Source organism: Pleurodeles waltl, chromosome 4_2 (assembly GCF_031143425.1).
Source record: "Pleurodeles waltl isolate 20211129_DDA chromosome 4_2, aPleWal1.hap1.20221129, whole genome shotgun sequence".
NCBI lineage: Eukaryota > Metazoa > Chordata > Amphibia > Caudata > Salamandridae > Pleurodeles > Pleurodeles waltl.
Genome location: NC_090443.1, coordinates 1,065,457,542 through 1,065,473,828, shown reverse-complemented (window position 1 = coordinate 1,065,473,828; position 16,287 = coordinate 1,065,457,542). Strand labels below are relative to the sequence as shown.

Here is a 16,287-nt window from a genome sequence, read left to right as displayed (position 1 = left end):
TTTGGATGGAATGTCAGCGTCACAACTCCAGTTTCAAAATGTGATGTAATTTAATAATTACTTGATGAGGTCGAATCAGCAAAAACTGAATATGGAACAAAAACTGAGATTGTAATTCTAAAGAATGAGACCGATCTTTGGAACCGACATTACTCGCCAACAGAAAATAAGATTGTTACCAGAGCCTAAACCCTCGGCTAAAAGCCTGGGAGTGATAACATATAATAATCTTAGCAAGAACTAGCAGGCCGGAGCAGTGGGATCTAAATACATATTTATACTGAAACTACTTAAGAAAATAACCCCACTTCTCCCACTTTAGCCAAGAAAAGCAGTAGTGGTGACAGTAGTTCTATCTCGATCGCATGATACCAAACCACTATATTTAAGTTTATCCAATAACACCATTCATGGGCTACAAGTAATTCACAGCGAGGCTCCTTGTTTAATATATGATCTCCCAAGGTGGGCACTTGTCACACATATATTAAAATAACTTTACTGGCTTCCCACCAAGCAACAGTTTCCTCTTTAAGACCTGTTGCCTCACCTTTGAAGCGCTGAGAGGTCTAGCCCCTCATTCCATTGTAAACAAGGTGCAAATGCATACAACCATAGTGTCAGGCGTGATTGTGGCTTGTTCTGTGGGGTGCGCTGTGGTGCTGCAGCGAGACGAGCTTGTCGTACGCATCTCGCAGCTAGATTCAGACGTGGCAGGAAGCTGCACCTACACTTACTTGAAAATGGAGGCTCTGTTGGTGGGGGGTTCTCCAGGATGCTGTCTGGCTAGGGGAGTTCGGGGTGATCTCTAGAGGCCAGTTGCCATGCTTCCTGGCTGGCATATCCCACTCAGCCACAGGGTGCAAGGCTTCTTATAGTCTGCCAATCTATCATGACTGCCATCCAGTGTTTTCCTAGGGAACTCTCCCAACCTAAGATGAAGGGGTTTGTTTTTATTTTCTCTTTGCACTAATTGCTTCCTGGTCTTTTCTTCCTATTCAAAGGCCTTGAAAGGGTTGCAATGCTACCGGATTCCTGGTTTCTGATTTGTTTTTTTCCCTTCTTCGTTCACGGCCTGCTGTTGTTGTTTGAGTGAATTCTAGAGACTATTTTCCTGCCTTGTCATTTTTTTCTCCTGGTGTTTCCTTGGAGGCTGCATTCCATCTTTATGTACCTTCACTGGCTGGCTGAATGGCTTCCAAAGGCAATCATTCCAGCTTTAGTCATCGTACCATCTAGTCCAGACAGTCTGTCTTGCGTCCAGCACATGAGACATCCAAAACATGAGAACTCCTCACTTGAACTTCCTTGCTATCCCGAAATTTCAGAAGATCAGATCAGGTGGATACAGCTTTGCGTTACAAGCATCTTCCATTTGGAACTCACTGCTGGCAGACATCCATTTTAAATCTAACTATATTTTTTCTCTCTCCTAAAATCTAAAAACGTACTAGCCTACTCATACTAGGTTCTTCCCTGATCTGATTCTTTGTCTCCTCTGTTACGTATTTCTGTTTCCTTTCCAAGAAACCTCAGGTTGAACATGCGACCAATATATGCAATGAACATGCAAGCATTCTGCAGATCCTGTGGAGGTGTGGTATGTTGAGGTGTGCTTCAGTCACATAATCGAATATTGTAAAAGAGAGCTGTCCAGTGCAAGTGAGAATGATAGTGCAGTCTTGTCTGCTAGGGTAACATAATCCTGTGGTAGCTGCAAACCAAGGAAAAGACATAGGCCCTCCTTACAACTTTGGCAGACGGAAAAGCCCGTCTGCAGAAGTTCCTGACAGGGAGGTTGCCGCCATGGTGGTTGACTCCCTGCCGGGGCCATTACGAGTTTCCCGCTGGCTCAGCAGGCAGAAGCTCAGTTTCCAACCGCTGGCCCAGTGAGAAATGACCTAAAACATTGTCACTGGCTCGTAATAGAGCTGGTGGCAATGCTATAGTGCATAGGGTGCACCAGCACCTGTTGCAGTGTTCTCTGTCTGCTAAACAGACAGTGAACACTGCAACAGGTGCTGGCCGGGGGGGGGCCTGTACTGCCCATGCCAAGTACAGTGGCACCCTGCACCCCGTCTCTGCCATCCATTTCATGGCCATGAAACCGATGGCGGAGAAGGGGGTCGTAATCCATACGGTGGCGCTGTCGAAATGTGGCTGTCTGACCGCCATTGCGACCCTGGCGGTCATTACACCGACCGTGTCATAATGAGGCCCACAATGTTGGAAACACATTTCAAAATAGCGCCTTTCATAATATGTTATGAGTCTTGTGCAATTTTAATGTTTCATTTTTCTCTGGATTTTAGAAATAAGCACTTTTCTCTGATCACACCAGACTTAGTAAGACAGGAAGGAGTATTTTGATCTAATTGTTCTATCATAACATGTTATATCTCTTTTCCATCCTTCTGCAGAATCTTGAGATCGGAATGGAGAGAAGACAGGCTCCAGGAAAGAGAGTGAGAGCGCAGTGTCCATCTGAAGTTGTGAAGGCCACACTCCCATCTTCTCCCGTCCATGACGTCTCAGCTTCAAGATCCCAAAATAATGCTCAGATGGACCTTAAGCTGGAGTCCCTTTCGGAGAACCTGTCCCACATTATCCTCTTATCCATGCTGGAGCAGCTGGAAGACAAATTGTATAACTTGCAGAATACCCTAGAGGACATACCGTCTAGAGTCGCTGGGCTTATGGAGCAGATCTGGATTGCAAAGAGTCAATATCACCCTCAAAATGGTGGGGTGTCTTTGGAGATGGTCAGTCCAGTGAGCATTAGAGATTGTACTGTTACCCACTCTCCTTCAACACCTCAACTGGACAGGCCAGGTGAAGTTAGCTTTTGTCGTCAGCCAGTGTTTGCTGATAGGCATGCACCAAAGCAGGACTGTACGCTCTCCTCTCCAACCGATGTTCAGGTGCGCCCAGATGAACCACGCCTTTGTCTACAGCCAGTGTTGTCAGAGCTACATGACCCACAGCAGGACCAGTGCATGCAGCCTGGGTTGCCAGATGTACACATGTTGCAGCAGGACCAGTGCATGCAACCTGGGTTTCCGGATGTACATGAGTCGCAGCAGGACCAGTGCATGCAACATGGGTTTCTAGATGTACACAAGTCACACTCGCACCAGTGCATGCAGCCTGAGTTTCCACATGTACATGAGTCACAGCAGGACCAGTGCGTGCAACCTAGGTTTCCAGGTATACACAAGTTGCACCCAGACCAGTGCATGCAACCTGTGCTTCCAGATATACACAAGTCACAGCAGGACTGGTGCAAGCAACCTGGGTTTCCAGATGTACACGAGTCACACCCTGACCAGCGCATGCAGCCTGGATTACCAGATATAAATGAACTACAACAGGATTCTATTGTATCCAGGTGCTCTCAGATAGATCCTCCAGTCAGATCACTGGAGGAAAAAATGCGTCTTCAGCCAGAATTCGGTGATGGGCAGGCACCACAGCAACCCCAAAGCATAAAACCAGTGTTCCCTGAAGAGAAGGAAGCAGATGAGCACCTGAAGCAGGAACCATCTCCTTTGTCTGCTAATAATTGGGACCAGCAGCAAAACTTCTGCCTGCGCCCACTATTTCCTGCTGGAGATGAACCACCACCAAACCACTGTAAACAACCCGCATTACCAAATGGAACGGAACCAGAACAAGTGGAGGGAGAGTTGATGTGTTTTGATTGCCAAGATCCCCAGGAGAACCAGTGCCTACAACCTGTGTCACCTGATGGAAAGGCACCAAGTGAAGACTTACAGTCTGGGTTATTGTCTCTTGATGTCTTTGGGTCACAACAAACCCATTGCCTACAGTTAGCATTTCAAGGTACTCAGAGTCAAGAGCAACACCTGTGCTTGAAGCAGGAATTTCCTTACGCACAGGATCCAAATGTGGACTTCGAGCTAGAGTCTCTGCATCCTAACATGCAGTGTCCAGATCAGAAGTACAAGGTGGAACCACTGCACATTGCGGCACGTAATCGAGCGTTAAGACCAATGCGCCCTGAACCACAGGAACCAGATCAGAACTACAAGCTGGAACTACCCTGTACTGATGCACAAGGTTCGGATCAGAACTACAAGCTAGAACCAACCTATACTGATGCACGAGGCTCAGATCGGAGCTACAAGCTAGAACCACCCTGTACAGATGTGCAAGGTTTATATCAGAACGACAAGCTACAGCCACCCTGTAGTGATGCACAAAGTTCAGACTGGAACTCCGTTCTCGAACCACTGCATCCTGAATCACAGGATCAGCAGCAAAACTACAAGCTAGAACTGCTCTGTTCTGATGAGCGGGGTCCTTCTGGGCCCCCATCATGCCTAGAAGTGGATGCAAGTACTGGAGATCAGGATGCCCTCACAGACTCAATGGAGAGAGGAAATACAAAATCACATTTATTGCTGTTCAAAGCCACCTCAGGTATGTGTTTTGCTATAAATATGCACCCGGAGTGCATACTAACATGTAACCACCTCAAAATGCATATTGGCAGATTTCAGTAAGTCTCCGAAGGGATGATAATGGTTTGTTAAAACCCCCTGAGCGATACTGACCCCCAGATTATGAGTACACTGGGTTCAGATGTGTCCCTGCATTCTCCCCATTTCTACACAGCACTGCAGCCTTCCTGTGTAGAAACAGGCCTGGTATGGTACATTGCATGGCATGAGACAAGTAGGACAGTAGCTCTCATCTCTTATTGTTCGTCCCCTTTCCAAGCTGAAGAACTGGGAATAGCGCTATTCATGGGAGGAATTACTGGCGGGAGTCAAACATGATTGTCAGATGCAAGTGATGTGGTGTTCATTGCGAATAGACAATTACAGCCCTGGGGACTGCCACCCCCCTGGGTCCCAGTTGACCATGAAAACTGGGAGAGGGCAGAGCAGACCCCCTTCTCGGGCCATTTCTGGCCCCCGGAATGCCAACTCCTGGGGAACTGGCTGTGCACTTTGAAAAGGAGGGGCCAGGGCTAGGAATGTCTCTGGGGATACCAGAGCCGGCTCAGCTATATTCTGGGGTGCCCCTCCCGCCGGGACATAGCAGTTTCCTTGCCCATAGTGGTGCAGGCAGGGAAACCTTTGGTTGTTCTTGCTTAGCAGGAGCAATTTCAAAGCTCCTGCCAAGCAAGAGCAAATACTAAGGGCCTCGTTATGACAGTGGTGGTAAAAACACCTACTGCCACGACGACAGCCGCCAAAAGACAGTCGTCGTGACTACGAGCTGACCGCCATATTATGGCCGTAGCCGAAAGTCCGCCAGAAGGATGGCGGCATTGCGGCTACGGTCATGGCGGTGGGCGGTGGTAAGGCCGCCGCAGACCATATCATGACCTGTGATACGGCCTGGCGGTGTTCTGCTGGCGGATGCTGCTGCTGGCACCAGCGCCCCGTCCCGTCTCCTGCCGGAGGGCCCCCTTGAATCAGGTAAGTCGGGGCTCCGACAGGGGAGGGAGTTGGGGGGTGTTGTGTGGGTGTGTGTGTATGTTTGTGTGAATGTGGGTGTGCTTTGCGTGTGGTATATGTGTGGATGTGTGAGTGCGTGTATTGTGTGTTGTGTGAATGCGTGTGTGCTTGTATGTATGTCAGTGTGTGTGGATGTGTGTGTGAATGGATGTATGCATGCGTGGGTAAATGTAGGTATGAGTGTGTGTGTGCATGTGTATGATGGTGCGTGAATGTGTGTGTATGTCGGGGGGTCTGGAGTGGGAGGGTGTGGGAGGGCTCTGGGGAGGGGGAGGGAGCGGGGAAGACCCCTATCAGTAACACGGAAGGGATTCCCTGTCACTGATAGTGCCTAAGCCATGGTTTTCGTGGCAGTAAGGAAGCCACGAAAACCATGGCGGTAGGCGGGGTCATAATCCCGCAGGTGGGACACTGACGGCCGCCAGGCTGTTCCTGCCCTAGTGGACGGAGTGGAACATTGGAGGTTTGGCTTGAGCCAAACCGCCATTGTCATATTTTGGGGAAAGGTACCGCCAACCTGTTGGCAGTACCTTTCTCCAAAATACTGCCGTCCGCCAGGGTCATAATGAGGGCCTAAGTCTGCACCCAGTGGGCGGGAGCATAAAAAATGCTCCCACCCACTAGGAGCAGACTTTTCATCTATTTACTTGCGTGCTGTGAAGCAGGCATAGTAACAGATGACAAAAATTCTCCCACCCTCAGGGAGCAGCATTTTTTGCTGCTTCCTGTGGGCAGGATCAATTCCGGCTCCCGTTGGAGACCGGGAGCTAGCAGGGGCCAGGGGGACATTGGGGCTCACTCCACAGATCCCAGCAAAGATGAGATGGGTGCCCTGGGTGGGCTCCAGGGGTGGGCTCCAGGGCACCCACCCTTTAGTGGCAGGGCCCCAGGGGATGGGGTCCCGGGGGCAATTTTGGCCCAGGGAGGGGGAATGTGTGCCCCCCCCCTTGTTATTATAGCCAGGCCCCAGGAGGTGGGGTCCCTGGGGCCAGAAATCGGCCCTGGGAAAGGACAGCGTGGTCCCCTCTCCAAGTATTAAGTGCCCACGTCCCGGGTATTGGGTTCCTGGGGCAAATATTGGCCCAGGGAGGGGGACTGCGTGCCCCCTTCCCTTGTTATTATGGCCAGGCCCCATGAAATAGTGTCCATGCGGCCCAGAAATTGGTCTTGGTAATGGGGCTTCATAAATAGATATATTCACGAAAAAACAATTGTTAGAGGGACGTTATAGTTAGGTTCCGATTTTACATGCACAAAACTGTAGAAATTCAGTTGTTATAGTTAGAGTTCTTTCAAGTAACTATAACTCGTGCCCAAAGGTAACCTATCTCCCTTGTCTGTGTGTATGCCATTATAGTCTCACTGTTGCCCTCCATGGTGTGTTGTGCTTCCAGTGCCCATCCCGTCTGCCCTCCATGGTCAGCTTGCTGCTCCAATCCTGCCCTCTTACCCCCTGCCCTCTGTTTTACATTTGCAGGCCCGTGTCCATCCTCCTGCCTTGTCTGGTCCATTGTCGTGCCCCTGCCCTCTCCCTCCTCTCCTTTATGCCTTTATGGTCCATCATGCTGCAACTGTCCCTCCTGTCTGTTCGGTTTGGTCAGCTTGCTGCTATTGCCTCTTTTCCTCTGTGCTCTGTTTTCTATGTGGAGGGCCCTGTCCCCTCCCTATTGCCTTCCATGGTCTGCTGTGCTGCACTGCCGTCCAACTTGCCGTGTGTGCTGTATTGTGCTGCTGCAACCCCTGACGCCTGCCCTGCAAGGTCAGTCTGCTGCTCCTGCCCATCACCCTCCTGCCCTCTGTTATCTGAGCCCATGTCCCTACCCCATTCCTCCTGCCCTCAGTGATCCAATGTACCATACTTGCCAACATTTTGAACTTAGTAAGAGGGAGATTTTGAAAAAACCTGGGTAATTGATTTTCCCCATTAACTTACATTGAAAAAGAGGACATTTTAGGCAGATAATATAAAGCCAATTTGGGCTTCAAAACTTCAGGAGTCTCCTGGATCTGTTGGCATGTATGGTTGTACTGCCACAGCCTTTCCCTTTAGCACTCTGACATCCACCTCCCCACAGCATTCTAACGAAGAACTAGATTGTTAACATTCTATATTTATTACAAACGTGTGGCATGTGTGAAGTCATCTTGATGTAATCAAAACTTAAATACCTAAAGCATTTCCTTTTTAAATTAAAAAAATGATAGGGTCTTAGTCCATAGAAATTATGGTTAATGCTCTAAAAAATGAAAATGAGGACATATTTTCTGAGTTCTCAAATAGCGACAAAGCCGTTTTAAATTATTTGCTATCTTGATGTTTTTAATCCAGTTGACCACTTCATTATCACCAGCTGACACCCACGGACCCCTCAGCTGCCTCTGCTGCCACCAAACCCACTCCTCCACCAAGACCTTGGACGCAGCACAACCCATCTGCAACAACACACCGTCCAAAAACTCTGAAGTGCATTCTCCTCAACATCCGCTCCCTCCATAAACACGCTACCGAAATTTGGGACCTCCTTGAGCACACCACCCCAGACGTCACGTTCCTCACCAAGACCTGGACCAACACTACCTCAGGCCCAGGCATAGCCATTGCCATTGCCAAAGGATACAAGCTCAACCGGAAAGACCACCCCAGCCGCCCCGGGAGGACAATCACCGTCGTCCACAGGTCCAACCTGTCTGAGCATACACTCCGAAGACTCCACAACCCTGATGGAACACGTCACTTCAAACTACAGACCAGCCCTACATCCACCCTCAGGGTAACCCTCATCTACTGCCCACCTGGACCCGCGCACCCTTCACCGACACCATCACTGACTACATCGCTGCACAAGTCATCGCAGCCACCAAGTACACCCTGCTGGGAGACCTCAACTTTCACCTTGACAACCTTCAAGATTCCAACACCACATCCCTCCTAGACAACCTCCACAACATAGGGCTTTGACAGATCGTGATGGAACCAACACACTCAGCAGGACACACCCTGAACTCCATCTTCACAACAGGAACCTCCATCACTTTCAGCCACACCTCCTAGCTCCCATGGACAGACTATTGATGCATCTATTTCACCTTCACCTCACCCACCGTCATCAGACCCGAGCGCCAACCATCACATAGAGGCTGGACAAAAATCACCGACGACCAACTCACTGTCGTCCTAGGCAACTCCGCCCCCACCATCGCACACAACGACAACCCGAACACCGGAGCACACACCTTTTAAAAATGGATCACCAACTGTGCCGCCACCATAGCCCACCTCAAAACAGCACCCACGCCAAGAAAGCCAGCTGGTTCACCCCAGAACTCCGAGAATCCAGACGTACTAGTTGTCGCCTCGAGAAAATCTGGAGAAACTGCAAATCAACAGACATCCCAACCTCACAAGACCTGTGCGACAAACTCAACACCTACTTCCACCACAAAATGAAGACCATCAATGACAGCTTCAGCGAGGACAGCTCACGCGCAGAACCCCTCTACCAAAACCCAACACAACAAACCAGCAATCAGCAGCTGGACCCCCCTCCTCACTACCGAAGACACACTGAAGACAATGAAATCCATACACTCCAGGCCCCCCAATGCCCCGCCTCCTCATCAACCGCTCCCTAGCTGACACCTCCATCCCCGATGACTGGAAACATGCTGAGATCAACCTCCTCCTCAAGAAACCCTTGGCAGACCCCACCGACCTCAAAAACCTCAGGCCCCTTCTCCCTACTCCCATTCCCTATGATAGTCATCAAAAAATCTGTCAACAGCCAATTCGCCACCTTCATCGAAGACCACAACATCCTCGACATCTCCCAATCAGGATTCAAGAAAAACCACAGTAACGAAACAGCCCTCCTGGCCGCAACAGACCACATCCACTCCCTGCTGGACAAGGGAGAGACAGCTGCACTCATCCTGCTAGACCTCTCGGCGGCCTTCTACACAGTCTCCTACCACACCCTGATACGCAGACTTCACGAAGCCAGCATCAGAGACAAGGCCCTCGACTGGATCCAATCCTTCCACTCTGGCAGAACTCAATGAGTAAGTCTCTTCCCCCTTCCTCACGAACCCCACACCTACCACCTTCAGAGTTCCCCAGGAATCCTCCCTCAGCCCCACGCTGTTCAACGGCTACATGGCCCCGCTGTCGTCGGAAGCTACGGAATCAACATCGTCTCCTACACCGACGACACCCAACACATCCTCTCCCTATCCAACAAACTCAACACAGCAGGACACAACTTCCATGAAGGCATGGAGGCAATCACCAACTGGATGAGAAACAGCTGGCTTCAACTCAGTGCAAACAAGACAGAAGTACTTATTTTGGGCCCTCAACCCAACGCTTGGAACGACTTCTGGTGGCCAGCCACCCTCGGAAACCCGCTCACCCTCAAATACCAAGCCTGCAACCTCAGAATCATCCTAGACTCCAAACCTCACATGAACCACCAAATCAACTCTGTCATCTCTTCCTGCTTCAAATGGATCCCCCTTGAACTCAGAAAGACCGTCACATACGCCCTCATCACCAGCAGACTGGACTACGGCAACGCACTCTACGCTGGAATCAACAAGAATCTCACCCGCAAACTACAGAATATCCAGAACTCCGCCTCCAGACTCGTCCTCAACCTGCCTCGACACTGCTACATCTCTCAACACCTGCGCTCACTACACTGGTTTCCCGTAAAGAAAATAATCACCTTCAAGATCCTCACCCAGGCACACAAAGCCCTCCACAACATCAGACCAGCCTACCTAACCAGGCGACTCCACTCCACTTCCACGCACCCCACAGGGCCCTACGCTCAGCCCAGCTCTCTCTCGCCAAAGTACCCCACATCAGGAAAACCAGAACAGGGGGACGCTCCTTTTCCTACCTCACAGCCACCTCCTAGAACGCCCTCCCACTCCACATCAGACAAACCACCCCCCCATTTCACTTTTTTAAGAACAACCTCTCCGGTGGATGCTACACACCTCCACACCTAGGCAACCCCCTCCCCCCACCCCCACCCAGCGCCTTGAGACCCTTACGGGTGAGTAGCTGCACTTCAAAAACACTGATTGATTGCTTGATTATATGTTGCACTTAGGGGAGAGGTGTTACGGCCAGAGCTGCAGACTTTGCAACTGGGGAGCTAGTTTTGAGTTTCAGCGTCAGCTCAACATCCTGTGATTTTTTGGAAATCACATAGTCCCCCCATGCCTAATCCCAAAAGGAACCTGTTCTTGTGTAATGTAACCGATGCCCATGTAAAGTAATCCAATACCTTCAGGTCAAGTCTGTGGTGTATAAACTGAAAAAAAAAAAAACATTAAGGCGGTCATTATGGCATTGGTGGTGACTGTTAATGTGGAGGTAATACTGCCAACAGGCTGGCGGTAATTACCGCCAAATTAAGACCATCGCGGTGATAACTCCCATAGACAGCCAATGTACCACACCATCTGCCAGGCGTTAACACCACGCACCACTGTAGTAGCCATCAACAGGCAGGCGGAAGACAAGGTACCACCCACCATATCATGACCCTGCGAACCGCCACGATTTCCGGGGTGGTACCAGCGCCATCAAAAGCCTGGCGGAAACACATCACAGAAGACCAAAGAGTCACCAACAGAGACACAGAGAAGATCAACACTGCCATGGAACCGGAAATTCAAGTCCTCCGATGCTCTTCTACGCCATGCTCCACCTGGCACACCAACGCCGACGACGACGGTGAGTACAGCCGTACAGCCGCCTACCACACAAGGGAGGGAGGAAAAAGAGAGTGACACACACCATTCACACAAACACACACACCATACACACAACCAGCTGCAGACGTAAACCAATGGTACAGGACACACAGCATAATAATACAAGGACTAGAGGTCGGCAGTACTGAAATTGTAATTGCAAGGCAAAAGCCACCATAGGAACCAATTTATAACAGAGATACATAAACAATTGTCCAGAAAGGGCCAATGCCCAATCCAAAGTCCATAAGGCCCACATGGCCACAGGGCATAGTCCAAGCCCCAACCTGATCCTGGCTACGCACAAAACTGTGCAGGGGCAACATCACAGAAGTGGACAGGCACCTGAGGGAGACGGGAGGTTGGGGCACCTTAGCTGAAGTCGGGAACTTGCCCACTGGTTCTGGAGGGGGCTCCATGCCCATTTCCCAATGCTGGGGAGTGCAAGGTCAGTCTCTGAGGTGAGGAAGTTGCCCACTGATCCTTGAGGGGGCTTCATGCCCATTTCTCAATGCTGGGGAGTGCAAGGTCACAGTCTCTGAGGTGGGGAACTTGCCCACTGATCCTGGAGGGGGCTCCTTGTACATCAGTCTCTGGGGGTGGCCTACATGCCCTCTGCTGGAGGTGAAGGCTGCTGTGTCTCAGCTGGAGGTAAGGGCTCCGTGACCACTGGTGGTGGTACTCTGCCAGCCTCTGCTGGAGGTGAGGACTGCTGTGTCTCAGCTGGGAAAGGTGCCTCCTGGGCAGCTTCTGCTGGAAGTGAGGGCTGCTGTGTCTCAGCTGGGGAAGTTGCCTCCTGGGCAGCCTCTGCTGGAGGTGAGGGCTGCATTGACTCTGCTGGGGGAGGTGTCTCCTGGGCAGCCTCTGCTGGAGGTGAGGGCTTCTTGCCTGTCATTGGTGGTTGAGTGGGAACCTTACCCCTCCTGGCTGGTGTAGTGGGATCCTTCACTGCCTTGCCTCCATTGTCCCTGTGGACTGTTTGGCTGAGGTGCTGGGCTGGGTCATTGGGACCCTGCTTTTACAGGGAGGAGGGGGGGGAAGAGGTCAAGTTGGGCAAGGAAAAGCTTCTTAGGGACGGTGGGGCGGGAGGAGGGATGGGATTGGTTGTTGGAGGAGTACATCTGCTGGACTTGGGTGCAGGTGCATGGGCAGTGTGCTGATGCGAGATGGATGGCTGTTGGGTGTCTCTGAGGGCCGGCGTTTGCATCCTTTAGGAGGAGGGGACAGACAATGTGGGAGAGGACACGGGGGACACGTGGATGGATGTTGTGGAGGTGTGTGCTGCTTGGTGTGGTGATGCTGGTGGTGGCTGTTGAAGCAGTGCATGCAGGTGTGAGTGTGGACGTGACTGTGAGGGAGATGGAGGAGGAGGGGAGACAGTGGAGGCAGGGGATGTGGATGTGTGTGCAACTGTTTGGTATTTGTGTGAGTGCCTGTGGACTAAAGTGTGGTGCTTGTGTTTGACTATGCCACTCTTGTGTGATGTCTTGTGTGCATACTCGCCGCCTGTGTGCTTGGGATGGGTTGGGGTTGAGGAGAATGGGATTGGGAAGTGGAAGTTGAAGGGAGGATGGTAGAAACAGGGGTAGCCTCCCCCAGCCTCTGGAAATGCTTTGAAGGGCACAGATGGTGCCCTCCTTGCATAAGCCAGTCTACACCGGTTCAGGGACCCCCAGTCCCTGCTCTGATTTGAAACTGGAGAAAGGAAAGGGGAGTGACCACTCCCCTGTCCATCACCACCCTAGGGGTGGTGCCCAGAGCTCCTCCAGTGTGTCACAGACTTTAGCCATCTTACTTTGCAAAGTGTGCTGACCCTTAGAGGCCTCTGAGTGGCCAGTGCCAGCAGGTGACGTCAGAGACCCCTCCTGATAGGTCCATACCTGATAAGGTAGTCAATCCCCCTCTCAGGGCTATTAAGGGTCTCTCCTGTGGGTTCTCTTAAGATTCTACTTGCAAGTTTCCAGGAGGAATCTTCTGCAACTACTACTTCATCCTCTGACCTCGGATCAACCGCAGACTGCTCCAGGAACCGCTGTAACAGCAACAAAATATCCAGAAGGGCTACTTTTACTCTGCAACTTCAGCTCCAGCCAGCAACTGCAACAGTTTCCACGGTGTGCACGCTCTCGGGACTCCCTGTCTTCTCCCTTCACCAGACGGACCGAAGAAATCTCCCGTGGAGTGACGGAGTCACTCCCCTGCGGAAGCAGGCACCTTCTAAGTCATCGACCGGTTCTCTCGGACGCCTCTTCGGGCAACGAGCATGCTCCTTGGAACACAGAGGGTGGACCCCATCGACACAGACTGTCTTGAGGTCCTGCTGTCCCAATTTGGAGGAGGTAAGCCCTTGCCTTCCCCAAGAATGACAGTACCCCTGTGCACCGCGTCTTCTTCACCTCCTGAGGCCTCTATACACTATTTACAAAATTCCTTTGTGCACAGCCTGGCCCAGATCCCCAGCACTCTATCCTTCGAGGCTCAACTCGCTGAGTTGTTCTTCGGCGGCGTGGGACCTTACTTTGTAGTGCTGCACCAACTGCAGTTTGCACTTCCTTTGTCCCCATGTCCTGGGACTCCTGTGGTTGCTATCTGGTGTCCTGTGGGCTCTGTCTAGTGCTGAGAGCCCCCTCTTCCTCCTCACACAGAGTTGAGGCCCCCAGGTCCCTCCTGGGTCCAAATAGCTCCAACGACGCAAAATGCAACTTTGCCGGAACCAAGACTTGTTGGAGAATTCCAGTGCCAAAACTCACTTGCATCCAGCTTCTCTTCGTGGGACATCCAGTGCATCACACAGGAACCCGCTGACATCTTCCATGGGTGCATTTCTGCAGTCTTCGTCCAACTGGGGACTCTTCTTTTGCACCCTCTTCTGGGTTGGCAGGGGCTCCTGTCCTTCCTGGAACTTCTTCCAACTTCTGGACTTGGTCTCCTTCCTTTGCAGGTCTTCAGGTCCAGGAATCCACCATTTGTTGTTTGCAGTCTTGCTTGATTTGTGCAGTAACTCTAATCACGACTTGTAGTGGGTCCTAAGGAAACTTGCAGTACTTTACTCCTACTTTTATGGGCTCTGGGGTGGGGTAATATATGTACCTTTACTGTATTCTTACTGTCCCAGCGATTCTGCACAGACTACTCTTATCTAGGGGGAATTTGTGTAGGAAAGTACCATCTTGCCTGGCATGTTACTGTAGGAGGCTGGACTGGCTTGTAGTGAGTACCAAGGGGTACTTGCACCTTGCACCAGGCCCAGTTATCCCTTATTAGTGTATAGGGTGTCTAGCAGCTTAGGCTGATAGATAATGGTAGCTTAGCAGAGCAGCTCAGGCTGAACTAGGAGACGTGTGAAGCTACTACAGTACCACTTAGTGTCATATGCACAATATCATAAGAAAACACAATACACAGTTATACTAAAAATAAAGGTACTTTATTTTTATGACAATATGCCAAAGTATCTTAGAGTGTACCCTCAGTGAGAGGATAGGAAATATACACAAGATATATATACACAATAGCAAAAATATGCAGTATAGTCTTAGAAAACAGTGCAAACAATGTATAGTTACAATAGGATGCAATGGGGAAACATAGGGATAGGGGCAACACAAACCATATACTCCAGAAGTGGAATGCGAACCACGAATGGACCCCAAACCTATGTGACCTTGTAGAGGGTCGCTGGGACTATTAGAAAATAGTGAGAGTTAGAAAAATAACCCTCCCCAAGACCCTGAAAAGTGAGTGCAAAGTGCACTAAAGTTCCCCTAAGGACAAAATAGTCGTGTTAGAGGGAAAATGCAAGGAAAACACAAATCAGCAATGCAACAACGATGGATTCCTGACTGAGGGTACCTGTGGAACAAGGGGACCAAGTCCAAAAGTCACAAGCAACTCGGAGATGGGCAGATGCCCAAGAAATGCCAGCGGTTGGTGCAAAGAAGCTCTTACTAGGCTGAAGAACTGTGAATACTGCAGGAATGACAAGGGCTAGAGACTTCCCCTTTGGAGGATGGATCCCCCACGCCTTGGAGAGTCGTGCAGAAGTGTTTTCCCGCCGGATGGACGCCAACAAGCCTTGCTACACGCAAATCGTGCGTTTGGCGTTTTTGGACGCTGCTGGGGCCCAGGAGGGACCAGGAGGTCGCAAATTGGACCTGCAGAGAGAGGGGACGTCGAGCAAGACAAAGAGCCCTCACTGAAGCAGGTAGCACCCGGAGAAGTGCCAGAAACAGGCACTACGAGGATGCGTGAAACGGTGCTCGCCGAAGTTGCACAAAGGAGTCCCACGTCGCCGGAGACCAACTTAGAAAGTCGTGCAATGCAGGTTAGAGTGCCGTGGACCCAGGCTTGGCTGTGCACGAAGGATTTCCGCCGGAAGTGCACAGGGGCCGGAGTAGCTTGCAAAGTCGCGGTTCCCAGCAATGCAGCCCAGCGAGGTGAGGCAAGGACTTACCTCCACCAAACTTGGGCTGAAGAGTCACTGGACTGTGGGGGTCACTTGGACGGTGTCGCTGGATTCGAGGGACCTCGCTCGTCGTGCTGAGAGGAGACCCAAGGGACCGGTAATGCAGCTTTTTGGTGCCTGCGGTTGCAGGGGGAAGATTCCGTCGACCCACGGGAGATTTCTTCGGAGCTTCTGGTGCAGAGAGGAGGCAGGCTACCCCCACAGCATGCACAAGCAGGAAAACAGTCGAGAAGGCGGCAGGATCAGCGTTACAGAGTTGCAGTAGTCGTCTTTGCTACTATGTTGCAGGTTTGCAGGCTTCCAGCGCGGTCAGCGGTCGTTTCCTTATCAGAAGGTGAAGAGGGAGATGCAGAGGAACTCGGCTGAGCTCATGCATTCGTTATCTAAAGTTTCCCCAGAGACAGAGACCCTAAATAGCCAGAAAAGAGGGTTTGGCTACCTAGGAGAGAGGAAAGGCTACTAACACCTGAAGGAGCCTATCACAAGGAGTCTCTGACGTCACCTGGTGGCACTGGCCACTCAGAGCAGTCCAGTGTGCCAGCAGCACCTCTGTTTCCAAGATGGCAG

The 16,287-nt window shown here is 51.1% G+C and overlaps 1 protein-coding gene across 1 annotated transcript in view; it reads left to right on the top strand.

Moving 5' to 3' along the window:
- LOC138293766 (uncharacterized) overlaps nt 1-16,287 on the top strand; it is a 42,845-nt gene that overhangs the window by 19,536 nt on the left and 7,022 nt on the right. Inside the window, exon 2 of the mRNA XM_069233108.1 lies at nt 2,421-4,443. Coding sequence (XP_069089209.1) covers nt 2,436-4,443 — 2,008 coding nt within the window. The 5' untranslated portion in view covers nt 2,421-2,435. The remainder of the gene's footprint in view (nt 1-2,420; nt 4,444-16,287) is intronic.